The sequence below is a fragment of the Mauremys mutica genome, chromosome 4, assembly GCF_020497125.1.
Source record: "Mauremys mutica isolate MM-2020 ecotype Southern chromosome 4, ASM2049712v1, whole genome shotgun sequence".
NCBI classification, from domain to species: domain Eukaryota; kingdom Metazoa; phylum Chordata; order Testudines; family Geoemydidae; genus Mauremys; species Mauremys mutica.
Genome location: NC_059075.1, coordinates 125,115,990 through 125,132,295, shown reverse-complemented (window position 1 = coordinate 125,132,295; position 16,306 = coordinate 125,115,990). Strand labels below are relative to the sequence as shown.

The window sequence follows — 16,306 nt, the reverse complement described above, 5'->3', positions numbered from 1 at the left end:
TACGGCGAACTTCTGGTGTTGTTGCACCCGAAAGTACTAGGGGCTCAGGGTCCGCAGCACGAATAGGTGAGGAGGTGGTATCAGCTCGTGCTGGGCAAAGGGGTATCTCAGCTGCCGGCAGTAATGGAGGAGAACAGTCAGGAACAGGTGACTCATGATTCGGTGTCTCACCAGGAGGGGTGAAGTCAGACCTCTCAACTGCAGATGGGTCCTGAAGACTGGCATGACCTGGCAACAGCTGATCTACATGTCACCGCCAGGTAAGATTCTCTGCAGTCCAGACTGTATAGGAAACAGGTCCTGTTTGAGTGATGACTGTGGCCGGGACCCATTTAGCTCTGGAAGTATAATTCCGAGCCAAAACTGGCTGCCCTGGGCTAAAGGTTCGGTCTTTTGCTCTGGGTGCCCGTCTGATTACTTGATATTGCTGCTGATGTTGCACAGTTTGTCTGGGTTCAGAAGGTTTCAGCAGATCAAAGCAAGTGCGCAGCTGTCGTCCCATCATTAGAAAGGCTGGGGAAGCCTGGGTCATAGCATGAGGTGTGTTTCTATAGGAAAGTAAGAAGGTATCCAGACGCTTTTGAATGGAGTGTTGTCCCTTTGCTGATTTCAAAGCGTTTTTCATTGTCTGCACAAATCTTTCAGCTAATCCGTTGGTGGACGGATGATATGGTGCTGACGTGATGTGGTGTATCCCATTTGCCTTCATAAAATGTTGAAACTCCTGAGAGACGAACTGCGGTCCGTTGTCGCTCACAAGTTGTTCTGGCAGACCAAAACGACTAAAGAGTCCTCGTAGTTTTTGGATAGTACTCTCTGCAGTAGTGGACTGCATTATAGAGACTTCTGGCCATTTAGAATGGGCATCTACTGCCACCAAGAACATGCTTCCTTCAAGGGGGCCAGCAAAGTCAACGTGAATACGTTGCCACGGGTTTTCAGGCCAGTCCCATGGGTGTAGGGGTGCCCACTGGGGTGCATTTCTTACACTCTGACATGACATACAAGCTTTTGCCTTCTCTTCAATAGCACTGTCCAATCTAGGCCACCAAAAATAGCTTCGTGCAATTTCCTTCATGCGCACTATTCCACAGTGACCGGAATGTAGCTGTTCTAACATCTGTGATCTCAGGGGTGGTGGAATAATGACACGCCTCCCCCACAACAAACAACCAGACTGGACCGATAACTCCGTCCGCCTGGACATGTAGGGAACAAGGTCGGGTGAGACCGGAGAGGTTTGTCGAGATTTTCCATGCATCACCAGGTCCATAACTTGGGATAATACTGGGTCAACGCGGGTTGCCTTCTTTATCTGAGTAGCAGTGATGGGTGTATTCTCTACCTGTTCAAAGTAGAAGATTTCCTTTTGGGCACTATCTTGATGTTTGACCGGTAAAGGCAACCTTGAGAGGCCATCTGCATTGCCGTGCAGAGTGGATTTCCGATATTTGATTTCATATGTGTGTGCAGAAAGTATCAATGGCCAACGTTGCATACGACTAGCAGCTAATGGGGGAATGCCTGTGTAGGGTCCAAAAATTGATGTCAGAGGTCGATGGTCTGTAAGAAGAGTAAACTTTCGCCCAAACAGGTACTGATGAAACTTCCTAATTCCAAAAACAATTCCTAATGCCTCACGTTCGATTTGGGTGTAGTTAGTTTCTGCTTTGCTTAGAGTGCGTGAAGCAAAAGCAATAGGTCTTTCTTCTCCCGAAGGCATAATGTGTGACACGACCGCTCCCACTCCATAAGGGGAAGCATCGCAGGCCAATTGCAGGGGTAAGGATGGATCAAAGTGCGTTAGAACTTCAGAATTTAACAATGCATCCTTAGCTTTGTTAAATGCAACATCACAGGCTTCAGTCCACTTCCAGGCCTTGTTCTGCCCAAGGAGCTCATGAAGTGGTTTTAGCAGTGTGGCTAACTGTGAGATGAACTTTCCATAATAGTTCAGTAGTCCTAGAAATGAGCGCAGCTGGCTTACATTTCGAGGTGGGGGAGCCTCCACAATAGCTTTAACTTTTGCAGGGGCCTTATGAAGACCTGCAGAATCGATGATGTGTCCCAAATATTCAACAGAGGGCTTGAAGAATTCACACTTGTCTTTGCGAACTCGTAGGCCATACTCTTCCAGTCTTTGTAGGGTAGCCTCTAAATTCTTTAAGTGATCCTCTTCATTTCTTCCAGTGACCAGGATATCATCCAGATAGCACTGAACTCCTGACAAGCCACACAAGATCTGGTCCATAGCCCTCTGGAACAGGGCGGGAGCCGATGTGATTCCGAAGGGTAGGCGACAGTATCGATAAAGCCCCTTATGAGTCACAATAGTCAACAGCTCTTGGGACTTTTCATCGACGTGCATCTGTAAATATGCTTGACTCAGATCAATCTTACTGAACTTTTGTCCCCCAGCCAGGCCTGCGAAGAGGTCATCGATGCGGGGAAGCGGGTATTGCTCTGCACACAACACTGGGTTGACAGTGACTTTAAAATCACCGCAAATCCGGAGAGAGCCATCTTTCTTCACTATTGGAACGATAGGAGTGGCCCATGAGCTATGGGTAACTGGTATTAGGACTCCATTGGTGACCAGGCGCTCCAGGTCTGCTTCAACTTTTGGCCTGATGGCATATGGCACAGTTCGGGCTTTCAGATATTTTGGTGGACTGCCAGGTTTAATGTTCAATGTCACAGTGATTCCCTTCATACTTCCCAAATCATCTCCAAAAACAGCAGCATGTTTCCTTAGTATAGGGGTTAGACTGGTTTCTTCTTTAGTCATCCGGTGCACTTCTGCCCAGTTCAGCTGAATCTTCCCAAGCCAAGACCTACCCATTAAGGCTGGGTAGTCACCTCTCACCACAAACAGTGGCAATTTAGCCGCCTGTCCATTGAGCTCCACCTTAACATTAATAGTGCCCAACATGGGCACAGCTTCACCTGTATACGTCTTCAGAACAGTTTTTGTTGCCTTAAGCGGAAGATGCTGTAGCTTTTCCTTATACACAGTCTCAGGAACCAGCGAGACAGCTGCACCGGTGTCTAGTTCCATGCGTATAGGTTTGCCCTCCAATAAGGGGGTTACCCAGTATTCATGTGAGCTCGCTGCCAAAGACAAAACATGCAGTGGCACTTCCTCTTGTGAGGAGGTGTCACCTTGATCATCCTGGGTCTGCTCTAGGGTATGCAAGGTTCCTCTTTTTGTCGGCCAGACCACAGGCCTCTTTTTCTTTTGTTTACAGGCATACTCAATGTGTCCCTTTTTGCCACAGTGTCGACACACCAGGTCCTTACACCAGCATTCTGATGCCTGGTGACCCAGCTTACCACAGCGGTAACATTCTTGACTCTGCACCGTTTTGTGGGTCAGTTCTTGGGACACTTTTTGCACCCTAGGGGATGCACCGATGTATTGTGCCTCCCTTGTAGCCAGTTCCATGGAGACAGCAATATCAACAGCCTTCTGTAATGTAAGCTGAGCCTCTGTCAGTAGGCGCTTCCGTATAGCTTCACTGCAGAGGCCACACACTAACCTGTCACGCAGGGCATCATTTAACATCTCTTTAAATTCACAGTGTTCTGCTAGCTTTTTTAAAATGGCTACAAATTGTACAACTGTTTCATCTTCCTTTTGGTCTCTTTTGTGGAACCTATATCTTTCAACAATTACCAGTGGTTTTGGGGAGAAATGAGACCCCAGGATTTCCACAATGTCACTGTAAGATTTAGTCTCAGGCTTAACAGGGTAGCTTAAGCTGCGTAGCAGAGAGTAGGTTTTAGCCCCTACAACAGTTAAGAATATTGGCACCTTCTTCGCTTCTGTAATGTCATTTGCAATACCAAAAAGCTCAAAACGCTCAGTATACACATGCCACTGCTCTGTATTCTCATCAAAAGGCTCCAGGGGCCTGGTCAGAGTAGCCATGATTTTTAGTTTCACTTTCACAGTCAGTGCAAACAAGCAGCTTTTTTTCTTTGTTTGGTCTTTACCTTGACTTCTACTTCCTTCTGTTACTGGAGCAGCACCAGGATCCCATCCTCGTCGCCAGTGTTATGTCCTAGGGGCAGCCGGTGTAGGAAGCAATCACTTGAGGCCAGAGAGCAGACAGCTAACCAAAACCTCCATTTTATTTACAGAAACAGAGAGCTCACTCAGCCGGTTGAAACCGGCTGAGCTATCCCTTAATAGTCTAACTCAGTTGCCATAGTAACAAAACCCATGACAACCAAATACACAACAACCTGTGATGGACCCTGCACTACTCCAGGGAAGGGGTGGGTATGCTGCTGCGCTGGCTGCCTCCCCTGCCCCAAGGGAACAAGCCTGCACTCACTTCCAGGGCAGGTGCTTAGGTGACCTAATACAGCTTTGCTGTTGTTGCAGCATCTTCCCACTGACTCCACCACCTGTACCTGTTCTGTTGCCCATAGCATCCAGGCAGGGAGGGCATATTGTACGCAGCTATAGCCACCCGTATGCCACAGGGCCGCCCAGAGGGGGGGCAAGAGGGGCAATTTGCCCCAGGCCCCGAGCCCCACAGGGGCCCCCACCAGAGATTTTCGGGGGCCCCGGAGCGGGGTCCTTCACTCCCTCCGGGGGGGCCGGAAAACTCTTGCGGGGCCAGGCGCAGGAGCTTCTTCTGCTCCTGGTCTTCGCTGGCGGGGGGTCCTTCCGCTCTGGGGCGGAAGGACCCCCCCGCCGGCGAATTACCGCAGAAGACTGAGCGGGACCCGCCACCGAAGTTCAGCTCAGTCTTCGGTGGTAATTCGGCGGCGGGGGACCCTTCCCTTCCGGGACCCGCCGCCGAAGTGCCCTGAAGACCCGCGGCGGGGGCCCCCCTCCGCCGAATTACCGCCGAAGACCGGGCTGCACTTCGGCGGCGGGTCCGGCTTCGGCAGTAATTCGGTGGGGGGGGGGGTCCGCCGCGGGTCTTCGGGGCACTTCGGTGGTGGTCCCGGAACGGAAGGGCCCCCCGCCACCGAAGACCCCGGGCCCCCAGAATCCTCTGGGCGGCCCTGGTATGCCAGAGTCTCCCCATCCCCACTGATCTGGCCTGGGAATACACTGCCATCTCACCCACCACAACATGCCCCAAGGATCAAAGCCCTTGGTTTGATTGTTATGTCTCATCAATCATGTTAGCGGAGCCATACAACAAGGAACACCCCAGAAAGGGAAAATCACCATCTGTTAAGGGCAGAGCAAATCCCACTAGGCAGATAAGTTGGGGTCATATTAGCCCCAATAAGCTGCTGCACCATTCTTTGCCCACAGGCAAGTGCCAATCAGGCAGGGCAAAATGCTTCCCTGCCTTTGAAAACATGGGAGAAAATGCTTCTGGGCTGATCCCAGCCCCAGGGCACCCCATGGCTCAGCATGAGCACCAAGGGAAAAGGCTGTGAGGGTGGGTTGGTCATTACTTCATGTTACTATGTACATCTCAGCAGTGTACATGGCACCTAGAAAGAGGAGCAGCTGGATTGTGATCTAGGTTATACTGGAAAAAATCCACAGGAACTCCACCTACTTGGACAGAGTCACTTTGGATTTACACCAGTGTAACTTAGATCAGAAACTGGCCCAAGCTCTTTGTTGCCAGGATCTTTTGGTGTACTGTTAGGCTGATGCCAGGATGAAAGGGTGCTAGACACAGAGGGGATGGGCGCGACTGTGCTAAAGAAGGGGATGCAGTTTCCTGTGGAGATTGAGTGTTAAAAGCACAGTGGCTTTCTTGTGGATCATCCTTCCAAACGAGGCTCAGGGCTCACACCCAAATACCTCCCTCTGAATCGTATTCAGTGCTGGTGCAGGTAGCTGCCTTGCAGCCAGCAAGAGTTGGGCCTTACAGCCTTGGCTCCATGTGCCAGGTGCAGTAGGGACTCTGCAGTCAGTGACTGCCATGTGGATTCATTTTAAGGGCATTTGCAATGGCCCTCGCTCTCTGCCTGATCTACTAGGTTCTGAGGCTCTGCTGCATGTGCCCCAGGGTGGGCCTCATCTTTGAACACAGAGGAAATGAGCCTTTGTGGAGGTGGGTTTTTTAGAGCGCTGGGAGAGCTCTCTCCCAGCACTGCACCGCGACCACACAAGGCATGTTAAAGCACTGCCGCGGCAGCGCTTTAGCGTTGCCAGTGTAGCAGGGGCGGCTCTAAGAATTTGGCCGCCCCAAGCAGGGCAGCACGCCGCAGGGGGTGCGCTGCCAGGCACCGGTCCCGCGGCTCCGCGGGACCTTTTGCAGCTGGTCTGCGGCTCTGGTGGACCTTCCGCAGGCATGCCTGCGGGAGGTCCACCCGAGCCGTGGGACCAACGGACCCTCCGCAGTCATGCCTGCGGGAGGTCCGCTGTTCCGCGGCTCCGTTGGACCTCCCGCAGGCATGACTGCGGAAGGTCCACCGGACCCGCCTGCCGCCCTGCCGGGAAAATGCCGCCCCACGCGCGCGCTTGGCGCGCTGGGGTTTAGAGCCGGCCCTGCAGTGTAGACTAGCCCTGAGCTGTGCAGGATAATCATAGAATCATAGAATCTCAGGGTTGGAAGGGACCTCAGGAGGTCATCTAGTCCAACCCCCTGCTCAAAGCAGGACCAAACCCAACTAAATCATCCCAGCCAGGGCTTTGTCAAGCCTGACCTTAAAAACCTCTAAGGAAGGAACTATGCAAAGTGCTAATGATGCAAGAGGCTGTGATTACAGCTAGGAGAATCTGGTCTCTGCACAGCTCCCACTGACTTGGGCTATGTCTGCACTATAGCCTATGTCAGCAGAACTTATGTCACCCAGGAGGGTGAATAAACCACCCCCCGAGTGATATACGTTACACCGACAAGCGCACGTGTGCACAGCGCTATGCCAGCGGGAGAGCTGCTGCTGCTGTTCGTGGAAGTGGTTTTATTATGCAGAGGGGAGAGCTCTCCCCCATCAGCATAGAGTGTCTTAACCGGACGCGCTGCAGCAGCGCAGCTGCAGTGGTAGAGCTGGGCCGTGCACCGCTGTTCATGTAGACATGCCCTTAGTTTAACCTGGTACCCCCAGTGCTGCAGTGGGGCCCTTTCTCCCCCCAGCCCTGAGATTTCCAACCCCTAGATGTATTCCAGAGCCTGAATCCTCTCCAGGCCTTCAGACCAAATGTTGAACTAAAGCAGGTGGGCAGAACCCTAGTGAGACTGACTTTTATCTCTGTAATCTGATGGGAAGGGGCAGGGTTATGGGGGAAGGAGGATCTGGATACTGTGATTACAGCCCCACCACAGCCTGCTAAGAGGAGTGCCAGATTCCGGAGAAATATCGCCGTTTGGAGACTTAGCAACAGCCCTTATAGGAGAGAAAATATTCATTAGAAAAGGAGAAAAAGTGATGGATGAACTCATTCTGCAGGCTGGGCTGGCGGATGCCGGCTGGTTGGCTGTATTGATTTCCATGTGGAAGGGGGAGAAATGGATCAGCACAGGCATTGTAACAGACAAAAGCTTTCAGGGCCCCAGGGGGCCCCCTTGGCTGCAGTCCTTGCTGACCCCAGGGAGTCCTCTGTCACCATGACAGGAGAGTCAGGCCAGCTCTGCTGGAGTTTCTCAGGCATATTGGTGCAGGCTTCTTACGGCCTCATCCTAGGTGGTGAGGTGAGGCTGCAGGGGTTCTGTCACCTCAGTATCCTGATGGATGGTTACTGCTAGACCCTGTATCTCGGGTCATTACTTTCTGCCTCCCTCAATTCCCCCTGGCAGTTTCCAGTGATACAGGATACTTCTTCACTTACTGTCCGAACCTGTTGGGTGGTGGTTTCTACCGAGGAAAACAGAAAGGAACATAAACTTTGGCCAGCCAAGAGTAGAAGTATAATTAGGCAGGGCAAAAAGAATTTGAAGAGCAACTAGCAAAAGACTCAAAAACTAACAGCAAAAAAATGTTTACGTACATCAGAAGTGGGCACTGGACGATCAAGGACGATAAGGCCATTGCAGAGAAACTAAATGAATTCTTTGAATGGGTCTTCACTGCATAGGATGTGAGGGAGGTTCCCAAACCTGAGCCATTCTTTTTAGGTGACAAATCTGAGGAATTGTCCCAGATTGAGGTGTCAGTAGATGCAGTTTTGGAACAAACTGATAAATTAAACAGTAAGTCTCCAGGCCCAGAAGGAACTCAAATATGAAATTGCAGAACTAACTGTGGTATGTAACCTATCGCTTAAATCAGCCTCTGCACTAGATGATTGGAGGATAGCTAATGTGATGCCAATTTTTTAAAAAGACTCCAGAGGTGATCCCGGCAATTAGAGGCTGCTAAGCCTAATTTCAGTACCAGGCAAATTGGTTGAAAATTTAGTAAAGAACAGAATTATCAGACATGTATGTAGATAAATGTGATTTGTTGGGGAAGAGTCAACACCGCTTTTGTAAAGGGAAATCATGCCTCACCAATCCATTAGAATTCTTTGAGGGGGTCAACAAGCATGTGGACAAGGGGGATCCAGTGAATATAGTGTACTTGGACTTTTAGAAAGCCTTGAGAAGGTCCCTCACCAAAGGTTCATAAGCAAAGTAAGCAGTAATGGGATAAGACAGAAGATCCAATCCTGGACCAGTAACTGGTAACAAAAATAGCAGGAAACAAAGAGGAGGAATAAACAGTCAGTTTTTGCAGTGGAGAGGTAAATAGTAGCATTCCCCAAGGATCTGTACTGGAACCAGTGCTGTTTGACATATTCATACATGATCTAGAAAAAGTGTAAACAATGAGGTGGCAAAGTTTGCAGATGATACAAAATTACTTGAGACAGTTAAGTCCAAAGCAGACTGCGAAGAGTTACAAAGGGATCTCACAAAACTGGGCAAGAAAATGGCAGATGAAATTCAATGTTGATGAATACAAAGTAATGCACATTGGAAACCATAATCCTAACTATACATATAAAATGATGGGGTCTAAATTAACTGTTACCACCCAAGAAAGAGATCTCGGCATCATCATGGATAGTTCTCTGAAAACATCCACTCAGTGTGCAGCGGCATTCAAAAAAGTGAACAGAATCAGGAAAGGGATAGAGCAGTGGTCCCCAACGTGGTGCCTGTGGGCGCCATGGCGCCCGCTGGGGCATTTATGTGTGCCCGCCTAGTGCCCAGCAGGGGAGAGAAGCTGCAGCCCCACACCTGCCGGGGACAGAGAACTCCAGGGCTGCAGACTGAGGGCGCCGGTAGTCTCTGTCCCTGGCAGGCGCAAGGCTGTGGCTTAAGATGAAGAGAAGCCATGACCCCACGCCTGCCGGGGACAGAGAATTCCTGGGCTGCAGACTGCGGGCACTGGTGTTCTCGGTCCCTGGAAGGCGCGGGGCCGCAGCTTAAGCTGGAGAGAAGCCGTGGCCCCACGCCTGCTGGGGACAGAGAACTCCGGGGTTGCAGGCTGAGGGCACCAGTGTTCTCTGTCCTCCCAGCTTCTCTCTGCACTGCCCAGAACTGGCGCCAAAAAAAACCAAAAAACAAACAAAACAAAACAAAAAGCAAAAAAACCAACCAAACAAAAAAAAGCTCTGATTCTGCAGAATGGCCGGAATGCCACCCCGTAGCATGTGCTGCCCCAGGCACGTGCTTGCTCCACTGGTGCCTGGAGCCGGCCCTGTATGTGAGTAATTGTTGGCACCCACCACACTTTTCTGAAAATATGAATGTGCTACTGGCCACAAAATGTTGGGGACCACTGGGATAGAAGTAGGGCCCTACCAAATTCATGGTCCATTTTGGTCAATTTCACAGTCATAAAAATAACAAATTTCATGATTTCAGATATTTAAATCTGAAATTTCACGGTGGTGTAATTGTAGAGGTCCTGACCCAAAAAGGAGTTGTGTGTGTGGGAGTGCGTCACAAGGTTATTGTTGGGGGGTTATGGTACTGCTACCCTTACTACACTGCTGCTGGTGGCAGCGCTGCCTTCAGAGCTGAGCGGCTGGAGAGTGGCAGCTGTTGTCCAGGAGCCCAGCTCTGAAGGCAGAGCCACCGCCAGGAGCAGTGCAGAAGTAAGAATGGCATGGTATGGTATGGTATTGCCACCCTTACTTCTGCGCTGCTGCTGGTGGGGCGCTGCCTTCAGAGCTGGGCTCCCGGACAACAGCCACCGCGTTCCAGCTGCCCAGCTCTGAAGGCAGTGCAGAAGTAAGGGTGGGAATACCACGGCCCCCCTAAAATAACCTTGCGAGCCCCCCACAACTCCCTTTTGGGTCAGGACTCCCAATCTGAGATGCTGTTCTCCCCCATGAAATCTGGTCTATATTATACAGATTTCATGGTCCGTGACACATTTTTCATGGCCATGAATTTGGTAGGGTCCTAATATCAAGATAGTAAATATGTCACTATATAAATCCATGGTACTCCCACACCTTGAACAGTGCATGCAGTTCTGATCACTCCATCTCAAAAAAGGTATATTAGAAGTGGAAAAAGTACAGAGAACAGTGACAAAAATGATTAGTGATGTGGAAAACAGCTTCCATATGGGGCAAGATTAAAATGACTGGGACTGTTCATTTTGGAAAACAGATGACTAAGGGGGGATATGATAGAAATCTATAAAATCATCGCTGGTGTGGAGAAAGTGAACAGGGAAGTGTCATTTATTGTTCATAACACAAGAACCAGGGGTCACCCAATGAAATTCATAGGCAGGAGGTTTAAAACAAACAGAAGGAAGTATTTTTTCACACAACACAGTCAACCTGTGGAACTCCTTGCCAGGGGATGTTATCAAGGCCAAAAGTATAACTGCATTCAGAAAAGAGCTAGATAGATACTGGGCCAGATTGGCCATTGGTCTGACCCACTCTGGCCATTCTTATGTGTAGCTGAGCAGTGTTAGACAGCTGCTGTGCTCTGTGCCTAGGGCGACCAGACAGCAAATGTGAAAAATCAGGACAGGAGGTGGGGAATAATAGGAGTCTATATAAGAAAAAGATCCCAAAATTGGGACTGTCCCTATAAAATCAGGATATCTGGTCACCCTATCTGTACCATAACCCCCTGCACTTCCGGGGCAGGTGAGGAATCACTCCTCCCCCCCCCAGTAGAAACAGTCTGTACATCACTAGTGATCCTTGTGCTATGTAAGGCCCTATGGAAACCCCCGAGCCTATTACGACGCCCCAGATAACTTTTGTGCTGTAGAAATGTTGAGGGTGAATCTCCCTCCAGTGCAGGGAGCCCAGGCAGAGCTGGACACAGAATAGGGTGACCAGCTGTCCTGATTTTATAGGGACAGTCACGATATTTGGGGCTTTTCCTTATATATGTGCCTGTTTCCCCCACTCCCCAGCCCCTGCCTTGATTTTTCAGACTTGCTATCTGGTCACCCTTAAACAGAACCCTGGCGTCCGGGCTCCCAGTGCCCCTCCCCCCGAGAGAGAACCCAGGCATCCAGTGCCCCTCCCCCCGAGGGCAGAGATAGAACCCAGGCATCCTGACTCCCACGGCCCCTCCCCCTGAGGGCAGAGAACCCAGGTGTCCCGACTCCCAGTGCCCCCAGGGCATGGAGAGAACCCAGGCGACCCCCCAATCTCAGCCGGGGGGGCGGCTATGTGGCGCCCGCAGCTGCGCGCCTGCGCAGAGCCGCCCTCCCCCCGTCGGGGCCGTGCCCCGGGCGCAGAGGACTACACTTCCCAGGATGCGCGGCGCGCCTGCGCGTGGGCCGCCCCGGGCGGGCGGCGGGGGGGCGCGCGCTCCCGCGGCGGTGATGGCGGTGCGTGGACGCGCGGCGGCGGCGGCAGCAATGGCCGCTGTGGATCGGCGGCTGCCGAGCCTCGATGACTTCGCGGGGCAGAGCTGGAGCGCCTGGGTGGAGAGGGCGGGGCCGCCCGCCGAGCCAGGTGAGGGGCCGCGCGCGCCGCCTGGGGCCGGGCCGGCGGGGCGGGGGGGCCAGGGCGGGGAGCGGGCAGCCGCCGCCGCCGTCGTCCGGCTCCGCACCCCCGCCCGGCCGCCGGCCCCGAACAAAGGAGCCGCGGGGTCCTAGCGCCGCCTTCGCCTGCCTCGCCGCCGGGTCCTAGCGCCGCCGGGTTTCCCCGATCCCCCGGAGATCCCGAGCACCCTGGATCCCTGAGCTCGTGGGATCCCCCGGATCCTTTATGAGATGCTGGGCATCCCGCAATCCCCGGACCCCACTGGATCCCCTGTGGATCAGCTGCACCCCCCCAACACCACCGGATCCCCTGTGATCCCATGTGTGTATGTCCAAAGCATCCCGTGATCCCTGACCCCACGGATCACCCATGATCCATTATCTGTGTTTTGAGCATGTATCATTTCCTGACCCCACTGGACCCCCTGCGATCACTGATCCGTTTTGTATGTGCTTAGCATGGTGTGTGAGATCTGTTATGTGCATGCTGTGATCCCCAACCCTGCTGGATCCCCTTTGATCCCTTTTGTGCATCCTGGGCATCCCCTGATCCCAGACCTCACAGGATCCCTGAATCTTGATCCACTAAATCCTGCTATTATCCTTGAGAGTCCTGAGCCTTTCTCTGGATCCTGACCACATAGATTCCTAATCCCACGGGATGCTCTCTGTGATCCCTACTTGCCTGACCTTCTCTGTAGCCCCTGAAAACAGATTCATCCTGTGATCCCTAAAAACAACGAGGAGTCCGGTGGCACCTTAAAGACTAACAGATTTATTGGGTCATAAGCTTTTGTGTGTAAAAAAACCCACTTCTTCAGATGCACGGAGATCCTTCTCACCATTTCCTGCCCAGCAGATCCCACCATGATATTTGTCCTCAGCTCCCTAGCCCCCCTGATCCTCTGCGCTCTGTGATGCCTGTCCTCTGATTGCCCAGCTGTCCCTTGCACCCAACACTTGTGACCCCACACCGGCCTTGATTCCTCATAAACTCATGCCCTCATGGCTCCTTGCTTCTGATGTCTCCTCTCCCTGCCCTATCACCCCCTGAACTTTTCACTTGAGTCCCTGAATCTGGTCCTCCTCCATCCCATGCACCCTGATTTTTCCCTGACCCCCCGCATTATCCCTGACCTTTGAACCCCCAACATGGTGTGCCCTGAAACTGATCTCCCGACCCAGCCCCGGAGTCTCTCACGGTCCTCTGATCTGATCCTCCCAGGATCCTCTCCTCCACTGGATTCCCCTGCAGACCTGAATTTGATCATGTTCCCCTTGCACCAGGATCCTGACCTTTGCCCTCCCTGAACCTGGTCCCTGAGCCTTACCAAGCCTGATCTCCTGCCACACTCCCATCCTGCTCCCACCCCTACTCCCCTAAGCCTGGACCTCTGCACTCTCAACCCCTGCATCCTGCCTCTGTTCCGCTTGCTCCAGCCACTTCACCATCCCTCTGAGCCTTCTTTCCTCCCATGCTGCTCTTCACTCCCATGTTGCTCACACCCCTCACTCCCACCCTCTGCTCTCTTTCCCCAGGGGAATGGAGCTGATAGCTGTCTCTTGAGACTTTTGCCCTTGAAATCCCAGGAGTTGTTCAGAAGCATCAGCATTTTGGGGGGATCATTTGATTTCTCCAACACAGTCTGACGCTGGACTCTGGAAAGGCCCTGGAAGTGGGGGAGCGGAGGCTGGTGGAGCTGTCCCTGGTGATGCTGCTTACACTGTGGAGCGGTGTCCCTTCCCCCTCCATTATCTTTCCCTTGCACTAGATGTAGTTAGAGCATCGTGCTTCCTGATCTACTTAGGGCTCCGGCAGAGTTTGCATAATGACTCCTGTGTTTTCAGGGATTTATAGCTGGGCTGTGAAGCAAATTCCCTTTACAGACAAGTTCATGCTGTCGGCTAAGTTCTTTGCTTGTAGATTGAAAATGGTACAGCAGTGAGAGCTGGAGAAAGCCTTGTTAGTTTTTATCTAATCTCTCCTCCCGCTGGGTGCAGTGCAGGAATCTCCCTGTAGTGGGTTTGTCCTGGCTGGCCTGAACTAACTCACAACTGTGGCATTTAACATCCATGCAACTTTTTGCAAGTTGTTGCTTTATAAAAATATGCAGTTTCCCTTCTCCAAGGCTGTTCCTTGCTGAGAGCCTGTTGGCATTTCCCCCTGAGATTGGGCCATGGATTTGCCCTGGTTGGCTTTAATTTCTAGGATCATTTTCAAATCTACTTTTTAAAAAGCGTCGGCTGGGTTTAGTGCCAGAAAGAAATGACAGCGCCAGGAGAAGGGCGAATGCTTTATTGCCTCATTGATGCCTGCATCAGAACGCAGCCCCATCCCACAAACCGCTGGTTCGTGAGAGTCGGTCCATGTTCTGAGGTCTGTCTACAGCAGGTGCGTCCTGCCCAGGCGAGTGCAGGCTGTGGTGTCTGGCTATCGGATGCAGAGGGAGCATGGTGGAGTGAAGAAAGCAAGGCCCTGGATGTCAGGACTTGTGAACCTGGCTCTGCTGTTGTGTGATCGTGGGCAGGTTAGCCTCTTCAGGCCCAGTTTCCCATGGGGCTTGTTGAAGTTTCATTGTGTGGGGATGCCTGGGTGAAAAGCGCCAGAGAAGGGCACAGTGTGGGGGGAGAGGGTTGTGAATCCTGTTGTTTGTGTGTAGTACAGTAGCATGCAGAGGCCCAGAGGTGGTCAGGACCCTGGGGGCTGCCTGGACATACACTAAGAGGCAGTTCTTGCCCTGACACAGGTACAGCTGACCTAGCCCAGCTAGACAAAGGATGGGAGACTGGAAGAACTGTCTGCCTCATCTCATGGGGGGAACTGAGGCATGGAGAGATTATGTGACTCGCTTAGAATCACACAGGGAGTCTTTGGGGAGCAGGGGTGTGACCCAGATCTCCCGAGTCTCAGTCTGGTGCTTTAGCCACACCACCACCAGTTTTGGAGCTGCAATAACCAGGTACATCAGCTCCAACATGTGCGTCCACAGTGGATTCTCTTTCTGCCCCTAAAGAATTTAAATTAGCCCCAGCTCCCTCCCCCACCAGAAATTCCCAGCCAGCCCTGCTTGCAGATGGCGTTCAGACAGCACCATGGGGCTGATTCGAAGGGATGTTTGGAATCCTGGAGCTGGCGTGTTTGCCCCTGGCACCCCGTTGTGTGTGCAGCGCCTGGGCGTGGCAGGGTGGGGCCGCGCTGCTCAAGCGGCTGGTCTGTGGCACAACCCCAAGGTGTTCATGGGGACCGGAATGGGAGGAGGGAGTGGTGGGATGCTACTTGTGCCCAGGAGACATGTCTCCTCTCTCTGCTGTTCTCCCTCTGATCCTCTCTGCCTTCCTTCCCAGCTGCTGGCCCCTATCCATTTACCTTTCCTTTGTGGCTGCTGCCCATTCCCCCCGTCCCTCGGTTCACAGGGGTAGAACTGGGAGTGATACCAAGGGTCAGGGTGGGTTCTCCATCACTGGCAATTTGGAAATCAAGACGGGATGGCTCTCTAAGAGCTCTGCTGTAGGGGTGGTTTCGGGGCAGGTCTCTGGCCTGCACTGTGCTGGGTGTGAGGCTGGATTGTCACATGCTCCCTTCTGGCCTTGGAATCTATGAGCTCAAGGAAAGGAAAATGTCCCAACACGTGGAATCTGCTGGATCCCCCCCCCACTCTCTGCAGATCCACTTGGCTGGGGGATCATGTCCCAGGGGTGGTGGGGGCAGTCCCAGAGCTCGGGACTCTTCGAGCAGGTCTGGGCTAAGCCCTGGAGAATGGTGCTGGGGACAGATTAGTGACTCCGATTTCCAGCCGCCCTGGCTGAGCACATTGGCTGCCGAGATGGTCAGCGGGGAAAGAGCAAGCCCTCCGGAAGTGAGTTCTAGCAACTGGGAACAAGTCGGAAGAAGAGTGTCCCCAAAGGGAGCTCTTCCGGAATAGTACTGCCCTTGGAATAACTTCCCCATGTAGACAACCTTGAGCAGGGGCGGCTCTAGGTATTTTGCCACCCCAAGCATGGCAGGCAGGCTGCCTTCGGCGACACGCCTGCGGGCGGTCCCCGGTCCCGCAGATTCGGTGGCACGCCTGCGGGAGGTCTGCTGAAGCCACGGAACCAGTGGACCCTCCGCAGGCATGCCGCCAAAGGCAGCCTGCCTGCTGCCCTCGCAGCGACCAGCAGAGCGCCCCCCCATGGCTTGCCGCCCCAGGCACGCACTTGGCGTGCTGGTGCCTGGAGCCGCCCCTGACCTTGAGTCCTGCAGGATCCACTAGGGCGAGCAGAGAGGTTGTCACGCTTTGCAGGGAAAGGAGCTGTGCTAAAGGCCTTTCACAGACCCAGACAAAGACCCCTTCTCTGCCCCGGGGCCGCACCCTGGTTCCACCCCCACCTGTCATGTGGCAAATGGTCCATTGATGGTGCTGTTTGCATGTCCTGCTTGATT

At 52.8% G+C, this 16,306-nt stretch overlaps 1 protein-coding gene across 3 annotated transcripts in view; it reads left to right on the top strand.

The window, feature by feature from the left end:
- The first annotated feature begins 240 nt into the window (after window positions 1-240).
- ATXN7L2 (ataxin 7 like 2) overlaps window positions 241-16,306 on the top strand; it is a 28,684-nt gene continuing 12,618 nt past the window's right edge. The window contains exon 1 of one of the 3 annotated variants that reach the window (XM_045017218.1): window positions 241-260. In XM_045017218.1, the coding sequence (XP_044873153.1) occupies window positions 248-260 (13 nt within the window). In that variant the 5' untranslated portion in view covers window positions 241-247. Of the gene's footprint in view, window positions 261-11,721; window positions 11,855-16,306 lie in introns of those variants that run through there. The other 2 variants (XM_045017216.1, XM_045017217.1) reach the window with 2 other exon arrangements.